The sequence below is a fragment of the Hipposideros armiger genome, unplaced genomic scaffold (genome assembly GCF_001890085.2).
Source record: "Hipposideros armiger isolate ML-2016 unplaced genomic scaffold, ASM189008v1 scaffold_591, whole genome shotgun sequence".
In the NCBI taxonomy this organism is placed as follows: domain Eukaryota; kingdom Metazoa; phylum Chordata; class Mammalia; order Chiroptera; family Hipposideridae; genus Hipposideros; species Hipposideros armiger.
Window position 1 is genome coordinate 1,078,929 of NW_017731941.1, and position 17,397 is coordinate 1,096,325.

Here is a 17,397-nt window from a genome sequence, read left to right on the forward strand (position 1 = left end):
CTGGCTCAAGGGTTTTATTAATGAAGACAGGAGACCAAACAGGTGACCTGATGTACCAATGTCATGTTCTGGGCCTGCCCACCTTTCTAGACTCATTTCTTGCCTCTCCCCTATTTAAGCTTTATACTCCAGCGTATCCAATGTCTTATATTTCCTCAAATACAAACTTGCTTTCCCTTCTACGCCTTTTCAAACTCATTTCTCTACTTGGAATTACCTTTCCTTGTTTCTTCGTTTTCCTAGCTAATTTCTGCTTATCCCTCAGAGCTGAGCTGGGATGTTACCTCCTCCGGGAAGTATTCCCTGCCCTTGCCCTACACCCACAGAACCCTGTGTACTCCCACCAGAGCCTTTAGCATTCTATGTTGCAACTGGCTAACCATCAGCTTGGCTTACCCCTGAGATTGACCTTACACCCCAGGAGGCCAATGATGCTGTCTAGTTTATTATGCCCTGTTGTATCCCCAGTGCCTAGCACATACTAGGTGCTCAATAAATAATTGTTGGCTGGATGAATAAATAAATGAGGTCACCTAGTCAGACAGAACAAGGAATAGAACCCAGGGTTTCTGCCCTTACCCCAGCTCCCTACCAGCTGTATTTTCCTGCTTGGAACCATGTACATGCATTATACTCATGCTCATTCTGTAGGGGCAAATGAAGAACTCTTCTCAGGTCAAGTGTGTAGGTCAAGTCTTGTTCCTTTCAGACTTGTATGCACTAGAGATGGGGCCCATCCAAGCAAGCAGAGGGGGAAGTGAGGGGCTGACTTACATCCGAGCCAAGCAGAGTTCGCATTCACTGTTATATGTGACTCCATCAGTGCCACAGACCAGGTTGGATGTCTGGGAACAGTCTGGAGACTCTGCCATATGCTCACAGATGGGCTGTGGAAGAGAAGAGAGGGAGGGCGCTCAGGGATTCAGAGGCAGTGAGGAGGAACCCAGGGGCTCCTCCCCTCCCCAAAGGGGCCCCAGGGAAGAGCCAGATTCAAGAAGGCCCCAGTGTGGGTCCAGTGAGCATGAAACCAACCTTGGCATGTTAGCCTGTGTATGCATGCATGACCATGTGTGTGGCTGTTGCTGTGTGTACATTAGTGTGTACCTGTGTCTACTGAGCCCAAGTATGCAGGCATCCAAGGGTGCCTGTGTTTAGTCTATGTGTGTGGAGTGAGTGTGCCCTCAAGCTTCTAGGGTGGGTTCATATATTCCTCAGTTGATCCAACTGGAACCTCTGCTGCTGGCCCTCTTGAGGACCCTAGGAGACAGAAACCACCCATCATGCCAGAAGGCCCCTCTTCTTCTGGGGCTCCTGAACTCACCTTGGCCTGTATGACCTATCAGGCCCCTGGTGTGGGAAAGCTGGAGAAATGAGACAGGGTTTGGGACTTAGCTGAGGCTCAGTCTGAAAGGGTTTCAGGCCAGGCCTGAGGTCAGGCTCAGAACCAGTTCCGGTCAGGCTCGCAGTCTGGGGTAGGTGTAGGGTGAGGGAGGCAGTGCGGTGCAGAGTGAAGGCCCCAGCTCCTGGAGACCTGAGTTCTGCACTAACGGGCTGTGTAAACTTGGATGAGCTATGTCTACTCTCTGAGCCCTAGTTTATTCATCGGCAAACACTAAATAATAATGGTATTCTTCTCACATAGGGTTAATTGAAATAATGTATTGAAGTATTTGGCTCTTTGTCTGGCACAGAGTATGTAGGGCTGGGTTCTTATGGGCTGATGGTGAAGATGCTGGAGCTGCTGGATGAGAAGGTGGCTTTGAGCCTCTCATTCACCTATGTGAAGGGTGGGTCGAGGGTCTCAGGAGACCACTACCACTGCCTTCGGATCCCTGGGGACATCAGACCCAGGGCCAAGGTGAAATCAGGGTTCAGGGACAACTTGGTGTCTGTGCTCCAGAGTGAAGGGATGGATGGTGGGGTGTGGTTGGGAGGCTGGCATCTGCACAGGGACATTCAGTGTTCCAGGGCCACCTCTCTGGCCTGAGCCCTACAGTCTGTCTGTCTGCACTATATAAAGCAGAGCACACTTGGTCCTGCTGAGCCTGGGTGGGGAGTATCTCACTGCTGAAAGGGACCATGGAGACCAAGCTGGGGCAGATCTCTCAAGGGCCTTGATACCAGGTTTGGGACTTTGGTAAAGGGGCTAGGCCTGCTTAGCCTGGAAGGGCTAGCCTGGGGAACACACAGGCTCAGGAGGCCACCCTGACCACTAGGGGGCCACTGGAGTTATCTAAGGGGGCCACTGGAGTTATCTAAGCAGGGGTGTAAAGAAGAAAAACGCTGGTTTCCCAGCATGGATGGGAGGGCTCCCTCTGGAGGGAAGGCCAGAACTGCAAGCAGCTGCCTTACCATTCTTGAGAAAACGAGCTTTTCTGCCGATGCTGGCATTTCTAAAAGGCAAAACAGCAAGAATTACGTGATGTTGGCTCTAAGCCCCAAGTACAGGGGTCTGAGGACTGCTTCTACAGGGGACCTGTTCCAGCCACTCCCCAGTCTGGAATTCCTCAAGGAAAGGAAGTGAGTCTCCAGGCAGTGGGGCTCCCAGAAAGGTGTTGTGACCTTGGGTTATATAAACAGAGGCAGAAAGTCTAGAATTAGGGAGGTGACAGTCCAGGTTGTTCCTTTTAGTCAGATTCCACTGGAATTGTTGTGCCCCGTGTAATAATAAAAACAACAATTCAGTTACTATGTGCAAAGCATTGAGAATACATGATCTTACTGCTCTTCACACCCCTCTTACAACCATGTAACAAGGAAGAAAGGAGATAGTAGTGGATGCTGTGGTCTGCTACCTGGATTCCACCCTCAGGACCGAGGCACTCATTTCCTCAGCTGCCAAGAGCATTGCCACTCATAGGGGGTCCCTTCCTAGGAATTGCCCTCAGAGAACAGAGCCACCTCGCCCAAGGTTCATCCCCTACCCAGGAACAGCCTATATCCAACAACAGGTTGACGTGGGAACAACATCATCTCTTTTCAGAACAATGTGGAAGTGCCGCCCCTGCTCCAAAGCTCCCACAGGGTCATCAGAGGCCTCTGTTTACACTGCATCGTAGTCATCTTCCCTCACCCCTCCCAGGTGTTACCCCCATGAGCACTCCCCATAAACCGCATGCACATCTGAGTCTGTTTCCTGGAGAACTTGACCAACCTATGAAAGAGGCTCAGGGATAAAGCAACACAGTTAAGGGCAGAACTGGGGTTTGCACATGAGTCTGTCACCACCTAGTCTGGCTCTTTCCACACACACACAGGTGTGCTGCATGGCCCCTGAAGGTCTGGATGAACTGCTTAGAGAACCTGAAGAAACTATGATGTAACTAGCGAGTATGATGGATGGATGAGGAGCCATATCTAACACCACAGGTGGAAGGAAAGGTGTCTGTAAATTAGAGAAGGACAGGATGTTTTCTGAAGTCTCTGAAGACCTGTCTTGGGGCCAAGGGAGAGATGAGTGCTTCTCAACCTCTTGGGCAGAGCCTATCCATACGAGGAGGCTTTAGAAGGGCAGGTTTAGGTTCCCGAATTTTCTCTCAGTGGGAACTATGCTTCAATGAAGGGTGCTGTCTTCAGAAGTGGAGAGCGCTCCATCAGTGGAGGTATACAAGGCATTGTGTATTTGCTTTTCCTGGGAATTCTATTGCAAGAGATTTCCAAGATAGAGAGGGAGAAAGGAGCTGAGACTAACTGACCTCTGGCATGCTGTTTAAGCGTGGCACTGGGGCATCAAAATGCAAATCGAGCCTTGTCTACATAGCTCAAAACCCTTCCATGTCATAATTGCCAAAACTGGAAATTACCAAATGCCCTTCAACAAGAGAATGGATGAACTGTGACCCACACATATAGTGGGATACAACTCAGCAATAAATTGATAATGGGCAATTTATTGATAAAAAAATAGGCAACAATTGATAATGCAACAACATGGCTGAATCTCAAAAAACGTGCTGAGCCAAAGCAGCCAGACACAAAAGACTACAGACTGGAGGTCAAGATCAAAGGCAGCCTGGGGGTAAATGCAACTTTCTATGTGATATTCTAGAACAGGCCAGATTAATCTCTGGGGGAATAAAGAGCAGTGGTTGCCTCTGGGGTGGGGATTGACAGACAGGAGGGAAATTTCTGGGGTACTGTATCTTGATAGGGGTCTGGGTTACACAAGTATATGCATTGTCAAAACTCATTGAATAAGATTCATTGAGTAAGATTTGTGCATTTCATGGTATATAACTGTTAGGGCACAAAAAAGCATTAAAAATATATAAAGCCCTTCCACCGCTCCCTGTCATGATCACCAAGCTCCTTCATGTTATGTTTAAGGCACAGCATGAGCTGGTCCCAAACTTCCTCCTGGACTCACTTCCTCGTGTACCTCTTCGTGTCCCTACACCCCAGCTATTCCTCTCTGCCTGCTCTTCCTAGAACAGACTACTTTGAATCATCCTGTACCCTCTGCCTGAAATGTCCTTATTCCCCATCGCCTCCCATTGACTCGGACCATGTTTTCAAGGCTCAGATGCCACCTCCCAGAGAAGCCTTCTCTGATGTCCCCCAGGATTTCTTGCTCAGGTTTGGATTTAGGCCACTGTTTTGGTCTGTTTGTGCTACTATAACAAAAATACCATAAACTAGGTAGCTTATAAACAATAAATATTTATTTCTCGCAGTTCTAGAGGCTGGGAAGTTCAAGATCATGGCATGGGCAGATTTGGTTTCTGGCAAGTTTTATCCCATGCCTTCTTACCATGTCCTCAATGGTGGAATAGGCTAGGGAGCTCTCTGGGGCCCCTTTTATAAGGGCCCTAACCATTCATGAGAGCTCTGACCCCATGACCTAATCACCTCCCAAGAAGGTCCCACCTCCCAAGAACATCACCTTAGGGGTTAGGATTTCAACATATAATTTTGGGGGCCACAAACATTCAGACCATAACAGCTTCTTTCACACCACCACGTGCTGTCCCACTCACTGGGCCACTCTTGCCTCTCTATGGACCTGAGCTCCTTGGGGCTCCCTTGTCTCTGCTCCCATGTGGCAATGCCCCCTACATAGCAAATGTTCAGGAATTGACCACTAAAGTGCATTGTGGGGAGGAGTTTCTTCCTGGAGAATGTGGGAAGAAGTTTCATCTTCCCCCACCCCCTCCCGCCCTCAGGCTGCTCTTCACCTTCGCCCAAGGTGCCCCCTCCTCACTCAGCCAAAGCAGGAATCTGAAATGGGCACAAAGACTCTCTTCAGGGCAGTCCCCCTCAGTGTTCCCAACAGGAAAAGTACTCAGGGAAAGGAAGCCAGGCTGGAAGTAAGCAGGCTGTGCCGCCCCAGAGCCCCCGAGCCCCTGGGTCTATGTCCCCAGCTGAGGAATGGGAATGGGACTGGCCATGAGGTCAATGGCCTTGATGTCCTGCTTGGCCTTGATCTGTAACATCATGGTTTCATCCAGGTGTCCTAAGTAGCCTCGCTGCTTCCCCCTTTAGTCTGTTCTCAACAGCAACCAGAGAGATACTTTCGCCACATTAACTGTGCTCAAAACCCTTTATTACCTCCCATTTCACTCAGAGGAAAGCCAAGTTCACATTGGCCTTCAAGGCCTTACCCAGGATAGTTCCCAGTTGCCTCTATTATTTCCCCTCCCATCGCTCCGAACTCTGCCCCTCACTTCCCTCCAGCAGCACTGGCCTCCTGGCTGTACCTCGAACGCTCCAGGGATGCTCCCACCCCAGGGCCTGTGCACTGCCTGTTCCTGCCTGGAACCTTCTCCCAGATATCCACATGACTCACTCCCTCGTTTCCTTCAAGCTTTGCTCAAACATCAGCCTCTGAAGAACTCCCCTGATTTATCGTTGCAACCCTGTCCCAATCCCCATCACCCTGCCCCATTATTTTTTCCATTAGCCTTTATCAGCTTCTAATAAGCTGTTTAATGTACTTTACACGTATCTTTTTTATAGTCTATTTCCCTCCCTCCTACTCTATTGGATTTAAGCTCCATCAGGGAAGTTCTTTTTTGTTTTGCTCACTGATGTGTCCTAAGGGCCCGGAACAATGCCTGATACGCAGCAGGTGTGAGACTGCACAGGTGCCCCAGGCCCTGAGGAAGCCCCATCCCAGTTGCACATGTCCAGCCCAGGGCAAATGCTCCCAGGAAGAGGGTTCCCATGGGCTCACCCAGCTGCTCTCAGTACCACAGTCACAGCCTGTCAGAGCAGACGGGAGCTCAGAGGACCCAGAACAGGCCCTTCGGCACCCACCACCCTGGACCCAGCAGACTTTTCTGTCTCCCCTGAAACAGGCCTGCTCCCTTCTGCCTCCCCAATCTCTAGCCCAGTAGTTGCTCTAGGCAGCCTTGAACTAGAACAACCTCCTACTTTGAAGCTGGAGAAATGAGGCCCCAAGAGGGGAGGGGATTTTTGCAATTCTGGGCCAGAATCAGGATTTAAACTCAGGTTTCCTTTCTCCTAGGTCAGGGCTTTTCCCACCATGGTGGAAGGGCACAGAAAGAAGGTATATGCAGGAAACCAAGGTCTCACAGGGTGCTCCAGGCCCTGCCTCTGCCCCCAACCCAAGCTCACCTACCAATACCAAACCACAGAGAATCCAGGCTCTGCCCACTCACCCCTGTCCACAATGAGGAGAGCAGCCAAGGCCAGGGTCACCACCCACAGGTGGACAGCCATATTGATCCTGGGCTGATGTGGGCTCAGCTAGCTGAAGCCTGGGCCAGGGGAAGGACGAGGGGCCCCTTTATAGTGCTGATCCCTACTCTTATCTTATCTGGGGCCAGAGGGAGAGTCCAGGAGCTAATGTCCGCACCCTAGCATCTGGAAAGGGCTTGATCTGGGCAGAGATAGTAAGCTCATGGTGGCAGGCGGGTGGTTATGACTATGGGCCTGTCAGATTTCCAAAGTAAAGAAAAGTTTGACAACTTACAAAGCTGATGCCAGTCTGAGGACTGGAGAAAGAGGGAGAGGGAAATTGAAGTTGAAAAAGAAAAACAGAGAAATCAAATAGAGAGAGAGAGAGAGAGAAAAGAGGCAGCTCAGAAAGAAAGGGCGGGGGTGGGGGGTGGGGAAGCAACTAGAAGGTGGCAGGAGGCAGAGAAAAGGGCCCGGAGCCATGGGTTCCTTTCTTCATGCCTCCACCAACCAACTTAGTGACCTCAGAAAAGATTACTTTCTTTAATAGGGCCTCAGTTTTCCCATGTACAAAATAGGAATAATTCTGGCTGTCTCCCTTATAGGGTTGCTGTGAAGATAAGAGTAGTGATAGCAGATGGGAAAACATTTTGCAGAGTATGAAATGGGGTGTAAATGTAAATAGGAATCTTTCATTTTACATCATTTTCTTTTTCTTTTTTTTGGGGGGGGGGGCACCATGAAGAGGGCACAAGTGACAGAAGGGGGAAAAGGACAAAATAAAACATATTGTAAAGAACATGCTCTCATGATTTTCACGTATTTTTTGTCCATTTGCATTTTAATGGCTTAAATGTAGACATCAAGAAAAATCAATATCTATATTTACACAATATATATGAATGAGATATTTGGTTATCTACTTTCAAAAACTTTCTGACTTATTTAAAGAATAAATTTTTATTTACATATGTATTTCTCTAATTCATTTAGATCAGTGTTTTCAGCTCCATCTACAGATTAGTTTTCCCAGGGGAGAATTTAAAACTGCAGATGCTGGGCCTCACTCAAAAATATTCTAATCAAAATTTCAGTGTTTTTTTTTAGTTTTTTTTTTAGCTGAGCCATCCTGCCACCTGTTGGCAGCTCAGCAGCAGCTCAGCTTGGGCGGGGAATTGAACCGCTAGTTGCTCAGAGCTTGCACTCTTGAGCGAGCGCTTAACCAACTGAGCCACTCGGCTGGCCCAAAATTTCAGGTTTTTTTAAAACACCTTTTTATTTTAAAAGATTTCAATGGCGGCTGGGTGGCTCAGTTGGTTAGAGCGTGTGCTCTGAGCGACAGGGTTGCTGGTTAGATTCCCACATGGGCCAGTGAGCTGCGCCTTCTGCAACTAGATTGAAAACAACGACTTGAGCTGAGCTGCCGGTGGGCAGCTGGATGGGTCAGTTGGTCAGAGCACATGCTCTTAACAACAAGGTTGCCGGTTCAATTCCCGCATGGGATGGTAGGCCGCGTTTCACACCCCCCCACACACACACACACACACACGCAACTAGATTGAAAATGGCGACTGGGCTTAGAGCTAGCTGTGCCCTCCACAACTAAGACTGAAGGACAACAACTTGACTTTTAGATGTTCAAGAATAACCCCTTTGGGAGTCCCAGGGAGCCAGACAGTCACCCCTACAGACCAATAGAAGCCCCATGTCTTCAGCCCAGCCCAGCTTGAGGTCCATGACTCAGCTGGGCGATCCTTTGCCCTCAGGAAACTGCACAGCCAACGGATGCCTCTGAGGCAGGTGGCAGCTATCTTTCCATTGCTTAGCCAGGCACAGCAAATATTTGATGATGATTTCCTGTCCTAAAGCAAGAACATCATCTCATTAAGGGAGGGGAACTTTAAAGGTCATCTAGGTCCTGGTTTCCCATTTTCTACTCAGGCCTTCCTTGATAGCAGCCTTATCAGGAAGCCAGTCGTCCTTCAGTGATAGGGAGCTCACCACCCACCAGTTTCATTGTTGAATGGCTTGGAACAGCGTCCTTCCTGACATAAGAGGTCTGCTTCTGTGAGACTCCCAGGGTAGGGGTCGGGGATGGGGGTGTCCCAGCTCTGTCTCTAGCCTCCTGCACCTGCATGAACCCCAGGTAAGCACCTCCAGGCCGAGCAGGTCCAGCCCCTTGCCAGCCCCATTCTTGCATATGATGAAACTCTTGGGCCTCTCTGTATTTCTCATCTGGTCCCCAGATCTGTCTGCCAATGCCCCAGGTCAGAGTGAGAAAGGGACAGAGGGGGAGCAAAAGAGTTTGTCACCTCCCTTGTTTTGGATCTTAGACCTCTATCAATGTGGCAGGAATGACTGCTGATTGTTCTAGCTGGTCCAAGGGAACAGGAAACCTTCAAAATCCAGAGTAAAATCAAGGGTGGCCTGTGGGGAGCTGAGCCCACTTCTGTTGCCCCGTGTTCAAGGTCTCTTTCCTCAAACACTTCCTAGATTCATTCATAATAACAAGCTTCTTAATCTGCTGTCCCTCCAAAGCATCAACGTGACTCCTATTATATATACAATGGCTATTGGACAGCACCTCTGTGGACATCCATTCATCCAAACAAACCTTCATTAATTCAGAATTCGTTCATTCAACAAGAGTTTAATGAGCAGCTGTGCCAAGTCCCATGCTGAGTGTTTGTATACTGCAGAGAACAAGTCAGACACAGCTCCGGCCCTTAAGAAGCTTGTGGTTGAGTAGGTGACTGGTACCAAATGCACAGCAGAGCTGTATCATTGTCACTGGGATAAGTTCCATGAATGAGACACGCTTGGTGTTTTGGGTGAATCCAAGACTGACCTATCCACCTGGAAAGTCAGAGAAGGCCAAGGGGTGAGTGGGCGGGGCAGAGTGGAACAATGTTGCTGGCAGAGGAAACAGATGTGTGAGAGCCCTGCTGGCAATGCTGGGTCTCCCATCTTTATCTTCCTCACCCCCATCCTATAAGAACCAGTTCAAATATCCCCCTCTTCTGAAACCTTCCCTATCTGTCCTTTGCCAACCTGAGCAAGGTCATTGCCACCCACCCCAAATGCTCCACCCCGCTGCTCCTGATTCCACAATTAAAGACAAGTGGTGTTTGCTTGTCCGCCTTGCTGACAAAGCTGTCTGGGGATGAGTGTCCAATCCTGAGACTGGCATACAGTAGGTGCCTCGTAAATGTTGAGTGTCAGATCCAAGAGGGGGCAGAGGATACTGGGTTCAAGGACAAAGATGGTCCCAGCATTGGCAAAGAGCTTTGAAGTGGAGGCAATTGCTGTCCCCAATGATCCCTCCATGCTCCTGGGATGCTGTGAGAGCCCAAGAGAGCCCCCTGACACACACCACGCCTCAGGAGGCAGACCTGAGTCAGGGTGCCTGCTGTGTCAAGGGGTAAGGCTGCCTCCTAGTGTGAGCCAACCCCTCCCTTACTATTCCCCTTCCCTGGCTTCTGTGGGAGTAGAGAGGTACAGGGAGAGAGTTCTGGGCCAGGAGTGAGGTGATCTTGGTTTGCTCATTCCTTCAATAAATATTTATTAAGTGCCTACTATATTCCATACACTGTTCTAGTCACCAGGGATTCAGCTGTGAATAAGATGGAGAAAGTCCCTGCCTTCGAGGAGCTTACATTCTGTGACAACAAAGAAATATAAAATAAACACACAATATGTTATGTTGAAGAGAAATTAAGTGGTGTGAGGGGAGAAGGTGACAAAAGGGAAGGAGGCTGCTCTTTTAGATAGTGACACATGAGCAGGAAGGAGCAAGCCCTGCGGAGATCTGGAGGAAGAGCCTGCCCAGCGGAGGAACTGCAAGTGCAAAGGCCCTGGGATGGGAACAAGCTTGGCATGCTTGGGAAGTAAACATCAAGGAGTCCATTATGACTAGAGTAGAGTGAATAATGGAAGCGGGTGGCAGGAGGTGAGGGCCAGCACATGCTCAGGTGCCAGCCCAGGCTGGGTGAACTTGGGTGCATCCCTTCCCCTTTTTGGGCCTGCACACATGCTCCCACCTGATAAATCGTCCTGCTGATACGTAACAGCACCAACCTGACTCCCAGAGCATCTGTGAGGGCGTAGGAGTGAAGAGTGTGAGGTGAGATGTGTGCAGTCATTGTGATGCCCAGGACGACCCTTGAGTGGAGATTTCTAGAAGCAGGCAGAGGCCAAGCCCTAAAAGCCCTAGGTACCTACACAAGTGCTGGAATCCATACAATAAGGACAGAGAAGTCCTAAAACTATGGCTTGGGCAGGAGAGCAGATGATTCCTCCATTTCCTGCCCCAGGTAACAGTGAAAGCTGGAACGTGTGTCCTGGCTGAGCCAACACTCCCCAGCCTCACCCAGCAGCCTGCTAAGACTTGGACTGGTGCCCAGCTCCTCCAGGAATACAGCCCCTCCTTGATGACAATGCAGGATCCATTAGGTCTTAATCACTTGGGATACAGAGAGGTACAGGGAGAGAGTTCTGGGCCAGGAGTGAGGTGATTTGGGTTTGCTCATTCCTTCATAAATATTGATGGATGGGTGGAGGGGACGGTGGCCTTGTTTGATTTAAGGTGGTTGAGCTGAGCTCCAGCAGGCCTGGGTCTGCCAGGTGGCACAGACATCATGGCCAGCCTGCCCCTGGACTAGCCCTTGCCCTTCAGCCTACATCCTGTTCCATTCTTCCTCCAGCCTCAAGTGCCCCCACCTGCCTGTGTACCTGCTGTGACAAACTCAGCTGTGGGCACCCACTTGAGAGAGGCATGGTCTGGGCACAGCCAGTTCCAAAGCCTGTCCTATCTTGGGCTCCTCGGCCACCTGACTCTGTGTCCCAGGTCTTGGCCATTTCTTCATTACGCCTGGTCCAAAGCTGCAGGGCCCCCACACAATGGCAGTGGGAAGAAAGGGCACCCTCTACTCCTTCAAGGGGAGATTTCATCTACCTGTTTGGATTTGGCGCCAAGGAGGATTCAGCGACGGGAATGGGCTAAAGTCATTCCTCCATGGGGGCACCCACCCTGCCATTCAATGGACACTTACTGAGCACCTACTGTTGAGCACCAGCCATTGTGCCAGGTCCTGGGACCACAGAGATGAGTGAGAAACCAATCCCTAAGCTCAAGGAGCTTACAGCTCACAAGTGTCAGAGGTGAAATGAACACATGGACACTTGAGCAGGTATTTATAAAATGCTGTGGTTAGAGCAGTGATAGAAGTAGTGATAGAAGTATTCATGAGCCACTCACTCAATATGTCCAAAAGTCAACTTCCCATCTCCTCCCCACCCAGAGATGCCCTACCTCCCAGTGCTGTCCAGGTGCCCTAAGCAGACATGGGCGGCATCTCAACTTTGTGGAAGGGCTTCTCTCCTTTCTCCATTGCCTCAGTTAGTGTACAAAAACCCAAGAGAAGACTCTGGCTGGACTGGATAAGTCATGTGCTCATCTCTTGGACCAATCAATGTGGCCAGGGGATTGGGCTTTGATAATTGGCCAGGCTGGGGTCACATGCACCCTGTTGTTGCCAACGCAGCAGCATGAAGTGATTAGTGATTGTTTGGCCTGGAAAAAGACAAGATCTAAGAGCCCTAAAAGCTAAAATCCTTTAGCCTTGCTGGTCTTGAGAGTCCTGGAAACTTTTTCTTTCATGATTTTTTCCTCTGTGTCCAAAATGCCCCTGGTGGAGGCAGTGTTCTCACTTCCAGCCAGGAATTATCAGCAGCCCATGGGCATTGGTCCAGACAGGTGAGGGAGGGTCTGGTTCTCAGGCTCAAAGGCACTTGATAAATATTTGCTATGCCTCAGTGTTGACAGGTGAGGCCTCAGGCTTTGTCTGACCCTCCATGGTGATTGTCTCCTGCCAAGCTCTGCAAGACACCCAAAGACCCCTGCTGTATGTAGGGTATGTGGTTTGGGCCAGTTCTGCTCAAGACCTTCCCAGTCTTGAGAAGGGGTCCTCAGACCCTCACCAGGATATCCTCCACTTGATACTGTCCAGCATTAAGTTTCTTCTTTGGAAACTTTCCTCTTTGGGAAGAAGAAGTCTAGTTTCCTCTTTTATAAAGGGGAATAACACGTACTTGACAGGATTAAGGGAATAATGTTTGGTTAGTGATGTAACCACACTTCTGGCACACTGAGAGCCCTTCCTTATGGTGGCTATGGTGGTTATCGTGGTCTGTGGACCCGGTTTGCAGGAGGGAGGGAACTTTAGAGTGTCTGATCTTCCCCCAGACTCACCTCACACAAGCCACAAATCCTCCCCAGCAATGACACCTCCTGCAGAACCTGAGAAATGTCCCCAGGTGGCAGGAAGCTTCTAGCTTTCACCATGCCAGAGGTTTCCACCATCATCAGAGGCCAAACCCCTGGACCATCAGATACTGAAACTGGAGGGCAACCTGCACTGCTCACCCTATATACCGACACAGCAATTGGGCTATAGGGTAAACATTTATTGTGAAAGTACCGGTGATCTGAGAAGGCAGCAGTTTAACACCTTCAAAAAACTGCCTTCACCTTCTCAGACGGGCTTGGTGTATTTAAGGGAAAATCTGGGCATTCCTCCAGAGGCTACGTGATGGCTCCAGGGGTCTGCATGGAGCCTTCCCTCTAGCAACGTGGCTGGCGTCAGCAACCTAGGAACAACGATGGCAGTAGCCTGGAAAGAATGCTAGACCATAGAGATTGTGATCAATAAGCCTAAGGATATTAATCATAAGTTTCAGGGTAATTTTTAAAGCAGAGAACTGGGACAGGGGACATTCCGAACTCAAGCCGCAGTGGAATGATCTATTGTTAAGCTATAGGTCAAGGAAAGGTGAGGGAGGCCTGGATGTTGCGAGGCCGCTACTACAGGGGTTCCAATCGGGCCCTTCCTCAATACGTTCAAAGGTCCATGGGGTCTCCATGTTTGCTGGGGCCTTGTTCCCTGATTTTCCTCCCTTGCTGTCTTGCTGAGTCTCCCAGATCTAGGAGCTTAGATATCTATTCAATCCTGCCCTACTCTTGGCCTCCTTGGACCAGGCCTGGTATTATGGAGCAGACAGACATTGCTAGCTCCCCACAGGGCCTTCTGGTCCCCTGAAGAGCTGGAACGGATGACTCTGAATGCTTGTCACTCAGCATCAGTGGGGACTGGTGTGGGAAATCCATGCAGTTTCACCACTTAGGCCAGAAGAAATGGTTGTCATATGTTTATTACCATCTGCTCCAAGCTTGTGCTAAAAACTTTACACGTATTAAAATAAAATAACAAAATGAAAAATTTGCATGTATTATATAATGCTCACACACACAAAAAAATGATAGGCCCTATCATCACATCCATTTACAGATGAGAAACTAAGGCTCAGGAAAATTAAATGACATGTTCAAAATCTCAAGGCTTGTAAGCGGCAGAGCTAGCGTTCAATTTGTTTGACTTTAAATCTTATCATTTGACCAGATTTCTCCACCCACCAGAGACTGGTTTCAAATGTACACACCCAGCAGCCCATCCTTGGCCCAGCAACTGAAATGGCAGGGGGAGAAGGAAACACACAATTTGAAGTGAGTTGTCTCGAAAATCCCCATGGTCCAGCCTTGGCAAGAAGTCTCCAAAATCTCCAGGTATGGAGCACAGGTAGAGGGAGCCCCTTGCAGTTGGGCCTGGATAAGATCCAGAGGTCCCTGCAAATAGGGCTGCTCCAGAAGCAGCAAATGGGGGACACTGCCACACATGCTCTGCAGCACAGATAGGTTCAGCATTCATGACCCATGTGACCCCAGTTGGCAACTTCCCAGACATGACCTCCTGCAGCACCTATGGCCATAATTTCAGAGGCTGGGAAGTCCAAGATCAAGGCACCAACAGATTCAATGTCTGGTGAGGGCCTACTTCCTTGTTCATAGATGACCGTCTTTTCTCTGTGCCCTCACATTCTAGAAGGGACAAGGGAGCTCTCTGGGGTCTCTTTTGTAAGGGCACTAATCCCATTCATGAGGGTTTGGCTCTCATGACCTAATCACTTCCCAAAGGCCCCAACATATTGGGGATTAGATTTCAATGTATGAATTTGGAAGGGGACACAAACATTCAGTCTATAGCATGAGGTAAAGAAGTTACAGGGGCCGGCCAAGTAGCTCAGTTGGTTAAGAGTTAGCTTAAGAACACGAGCTCTGAGCAACAGGGCCGCCGGTTCGATTCCCACATGGGCCAGTGATGCTGCACCCGAGCTGAGCTGTCGCTGAGCTGCCAACAGGTAGCAGGATGGCTCAGCTGATGTAACAACAAGATTGCCTGTTTGATGGTGGACTATATATTTGATGGCCCACCTGCAACTAAGACTGAACTCAGCACCTTGAGGTGAGCTGCTGCCCGGATGGCTCAGTGGATAGAGCATGCGCTCTTAACAACAAGGCTGCTGGTTCCACTCCCACTTGGGATGGTGGCTACGCCCACCCGCAACTAAGATTGAACACAGCACCTTCAGCTTAGAGGCCACGAGCTGCTGACGGGAAGCCAGATGGTGACTGGTGCCCTCCACAACGAAGATTAAAGAACAACAACTTGGCTGGTCCCCTTCCCCAATTCCCCAACACTGTTCCCCTCACCCAATTCTCCAATAAAATCTTTAAATAAAAAAAAAAAAAGTTACAAGGGCCGGCATCAGTATATGTTTCTGGCACCATCAGTGGCCCTATCCAACTGGTGGAAAACATCAGGTTTGTCTTCTGACTTCTCAGTTTCCCAGGTTTGAACAACTGTGCAAATGTGGGACTGTGCAAATCATGCTGCTGAATCTTTCTTTTGTAAAGGAATTGAGCTGGTGGCCCAAGAGAGCTGCTGTTGTTCACTGTTGTGCTTGTGTGTCTGTGTGATAGCCAGTAGTCTCCACGTCTTCAACATTTTGCTCTTAACATTCTAGCTAAAAGCTCCCCCCTGCAACCTTGTCCCTACATTTTGGTTTTAATTTCCATTTTCCTAAAGATTAATTATGTTGGATACTTTTTCGTGTACATTTTGGCTATTTACATACCTTAAAGTTTCTGTTTTAAAGTCTTTTTTCTCATGTAAATAAATTCAGTTGTTCATCGTTTTATTGTTGATATAAGTTTGTTGCTGGCAGATGTGTAGAATGATACAATTGCTTTGGATAATTGTTTTGGCAGTACCTTAAAAAATAACAAATACATCTACCCTATGATCCAGCAATTCCACCCAAGGTAAATAAAAACATGTGTCCACACAAAGGCTTCTACATAAATATTCATAGCAGTTTTATTTGTAATAGTCAAAAAATGGAAACAACCCAAATGTCCATCAACTGGTGAATAGATAGATGAATTGTGAAACATCCATACAATGGAATATTTACTACTCAGCAATAAAAATAAATTATTGATATGTGCTACATGGATGAATCTCAAAAACATTGTGATTCTCAAAAGAAGGCAAACACAAAAGAGTATACACTGTATAATTCTGTGTGTATGAAGTTGAACAACAGGCTAAGCTTTTTTTTAGTGACAGAAATAAACCAGTGGTTGCTTCTAAGGCAGGATGTGGGGAGGCTTTCCTAAAAAAGGCAGGAGGGAACTTTCTGGAATGATGGAAATGTTCTATATATTGTTTAGAGTGATGATTACACTGATGTATACGATTTTCAAAATTCATCAAATTAAACATTTAAGATCTGTACATTTCATATAATAGCATGTAAATTATATCTCATTTAAAAAACTGAATTACATTCCAATTTTAAATTGTTACCACCAGGTGGCAGTGGTACCTAATACCCAAGAGACTAAGTTTGCAATGTTCTTGAAAGCATGAGGCATTGATTTATGGGCATGTATTTTTAATTTCAATCAATAGTATTATGTTGGAGGTTTCGTTCTGTTCCTTACTCTTCCCCCCACCCACCCCATTCAGCATCGTGTTTTAAAGACCTATTTACATTGCTCTGTGGATATCTAGTTCATTGCTCCTTACAGTGATAGAATATTCCAGTGATGAGTGCCTTATTGGGTCCAGCTCTCCAACCATCACAAATAACTTTAGATAAAATACCTTACATGTCTGTTTGTAGACCTGTGTGAGAATTTCTCTAATTATATAGCCAGGAGTAGGATCCTTCCCACGTAACTCATAATATATGCTAAAACAGATGAATCTAAGCAATATCTGAAACTTTTAAATTAAAGGGAATACTTGCTGTGAGTCCTTTCATTTTCTGTCACTTTGCAAAACATGTAGTTATTTATAATGTGGTTTAAATTTACAAAATAATATTGTTGACTAAGATTTGGGCCTTCAAATTGATAATCATGGATTTTATTCTACTGCATAAATTTCTCCCAATGCTTTGTGGCAAAACAGCTAAATGTAAGCAAAATCCTAAATTTTAAATTAATGGTGATGTTTTAAAACAACTTTTAAGGCAAACTTTCTCAACAGTAGCACTATTGGGTTTGGGGTCTAATATAGAGGGCTGTCCTGTGCATTATTGGATGTTAAACAGCATCACTGGCTAATAGACACTAGATGTCAGTGTCATTCCTCCTCCTCAGCTGTGACAACCAAAAATGTCTCCAGATATTGTCGAATGTCCAATGAGGGGGACAAAATTGCCTCCAGCTGAGAACCACTGCTTTAAGGTAAAGGAATTTTCGGATTCACTTGGGGTCTTTTTCTGGACTCTTCCTCTCTTTTTGTCAGTTTATTTCAACCCTAACCTTAGCTACAGACTTGCATTTTGTGGTCT

The 17,397-nt window shown here is 47.8% G+C and overlaps 1 protein-coding gene across 1 annotated transcript; it reads right to left on the minus strand.

Annotated features, from left to right (window-relative positions):
- Positions 1 to 7: 7 nt before the first annotated feature.
- SPINK4 (serine peptidase inhibitor Kazal type 4) lies at positions 8 to 7,024 on the minus strand. The gene is made up of 3 exons (XM_019624452.1): positions 6,621 to 7,024; positions 2,353 to 2,393; positions 8 to 887 (listed from the first exon to the last, which is right to left on the minus strand). The coding sequence occupies exons 1-3, from the start codon at positions 6,679 to 6,681 to the stop codon at positions 771 to 773; spliced, it is 219 nt and encodes a 72-aa protein (XP_019479997.1). The 5' UTR covers positions 6,682 to 7,024; the 3' UTR covers positions 8 to 770.
- Positions 7,025 to 17,397: the final 10,373 nt, after the last annotated feature.

Bases quoted from the DNA above. Each gene is read 5' to 3' on its own strand.
- SPINK4 (XM_019624452.1), bottom strand. From the start codon at position 6,681: ATGGCTGTCCACCTGTGGGTGGTGACCCTGGCCTTGGCTGCTCTCCTC. The intron at 2,394-6,620 runs GTGAGTGGGCAG...TTTGCCTTTTAG, and splicing joins TCTCCTCATTGTGGACAGGG to AAATGCCAGCATCGGCAGAA. The intron at 888-2,352 runs GTAAGGCAGCTG...TCTCTTCCACAG, and splicing joins AGCTCGTTTTCTCAAGAATG to CCCATCTGTGAGCATATGGC.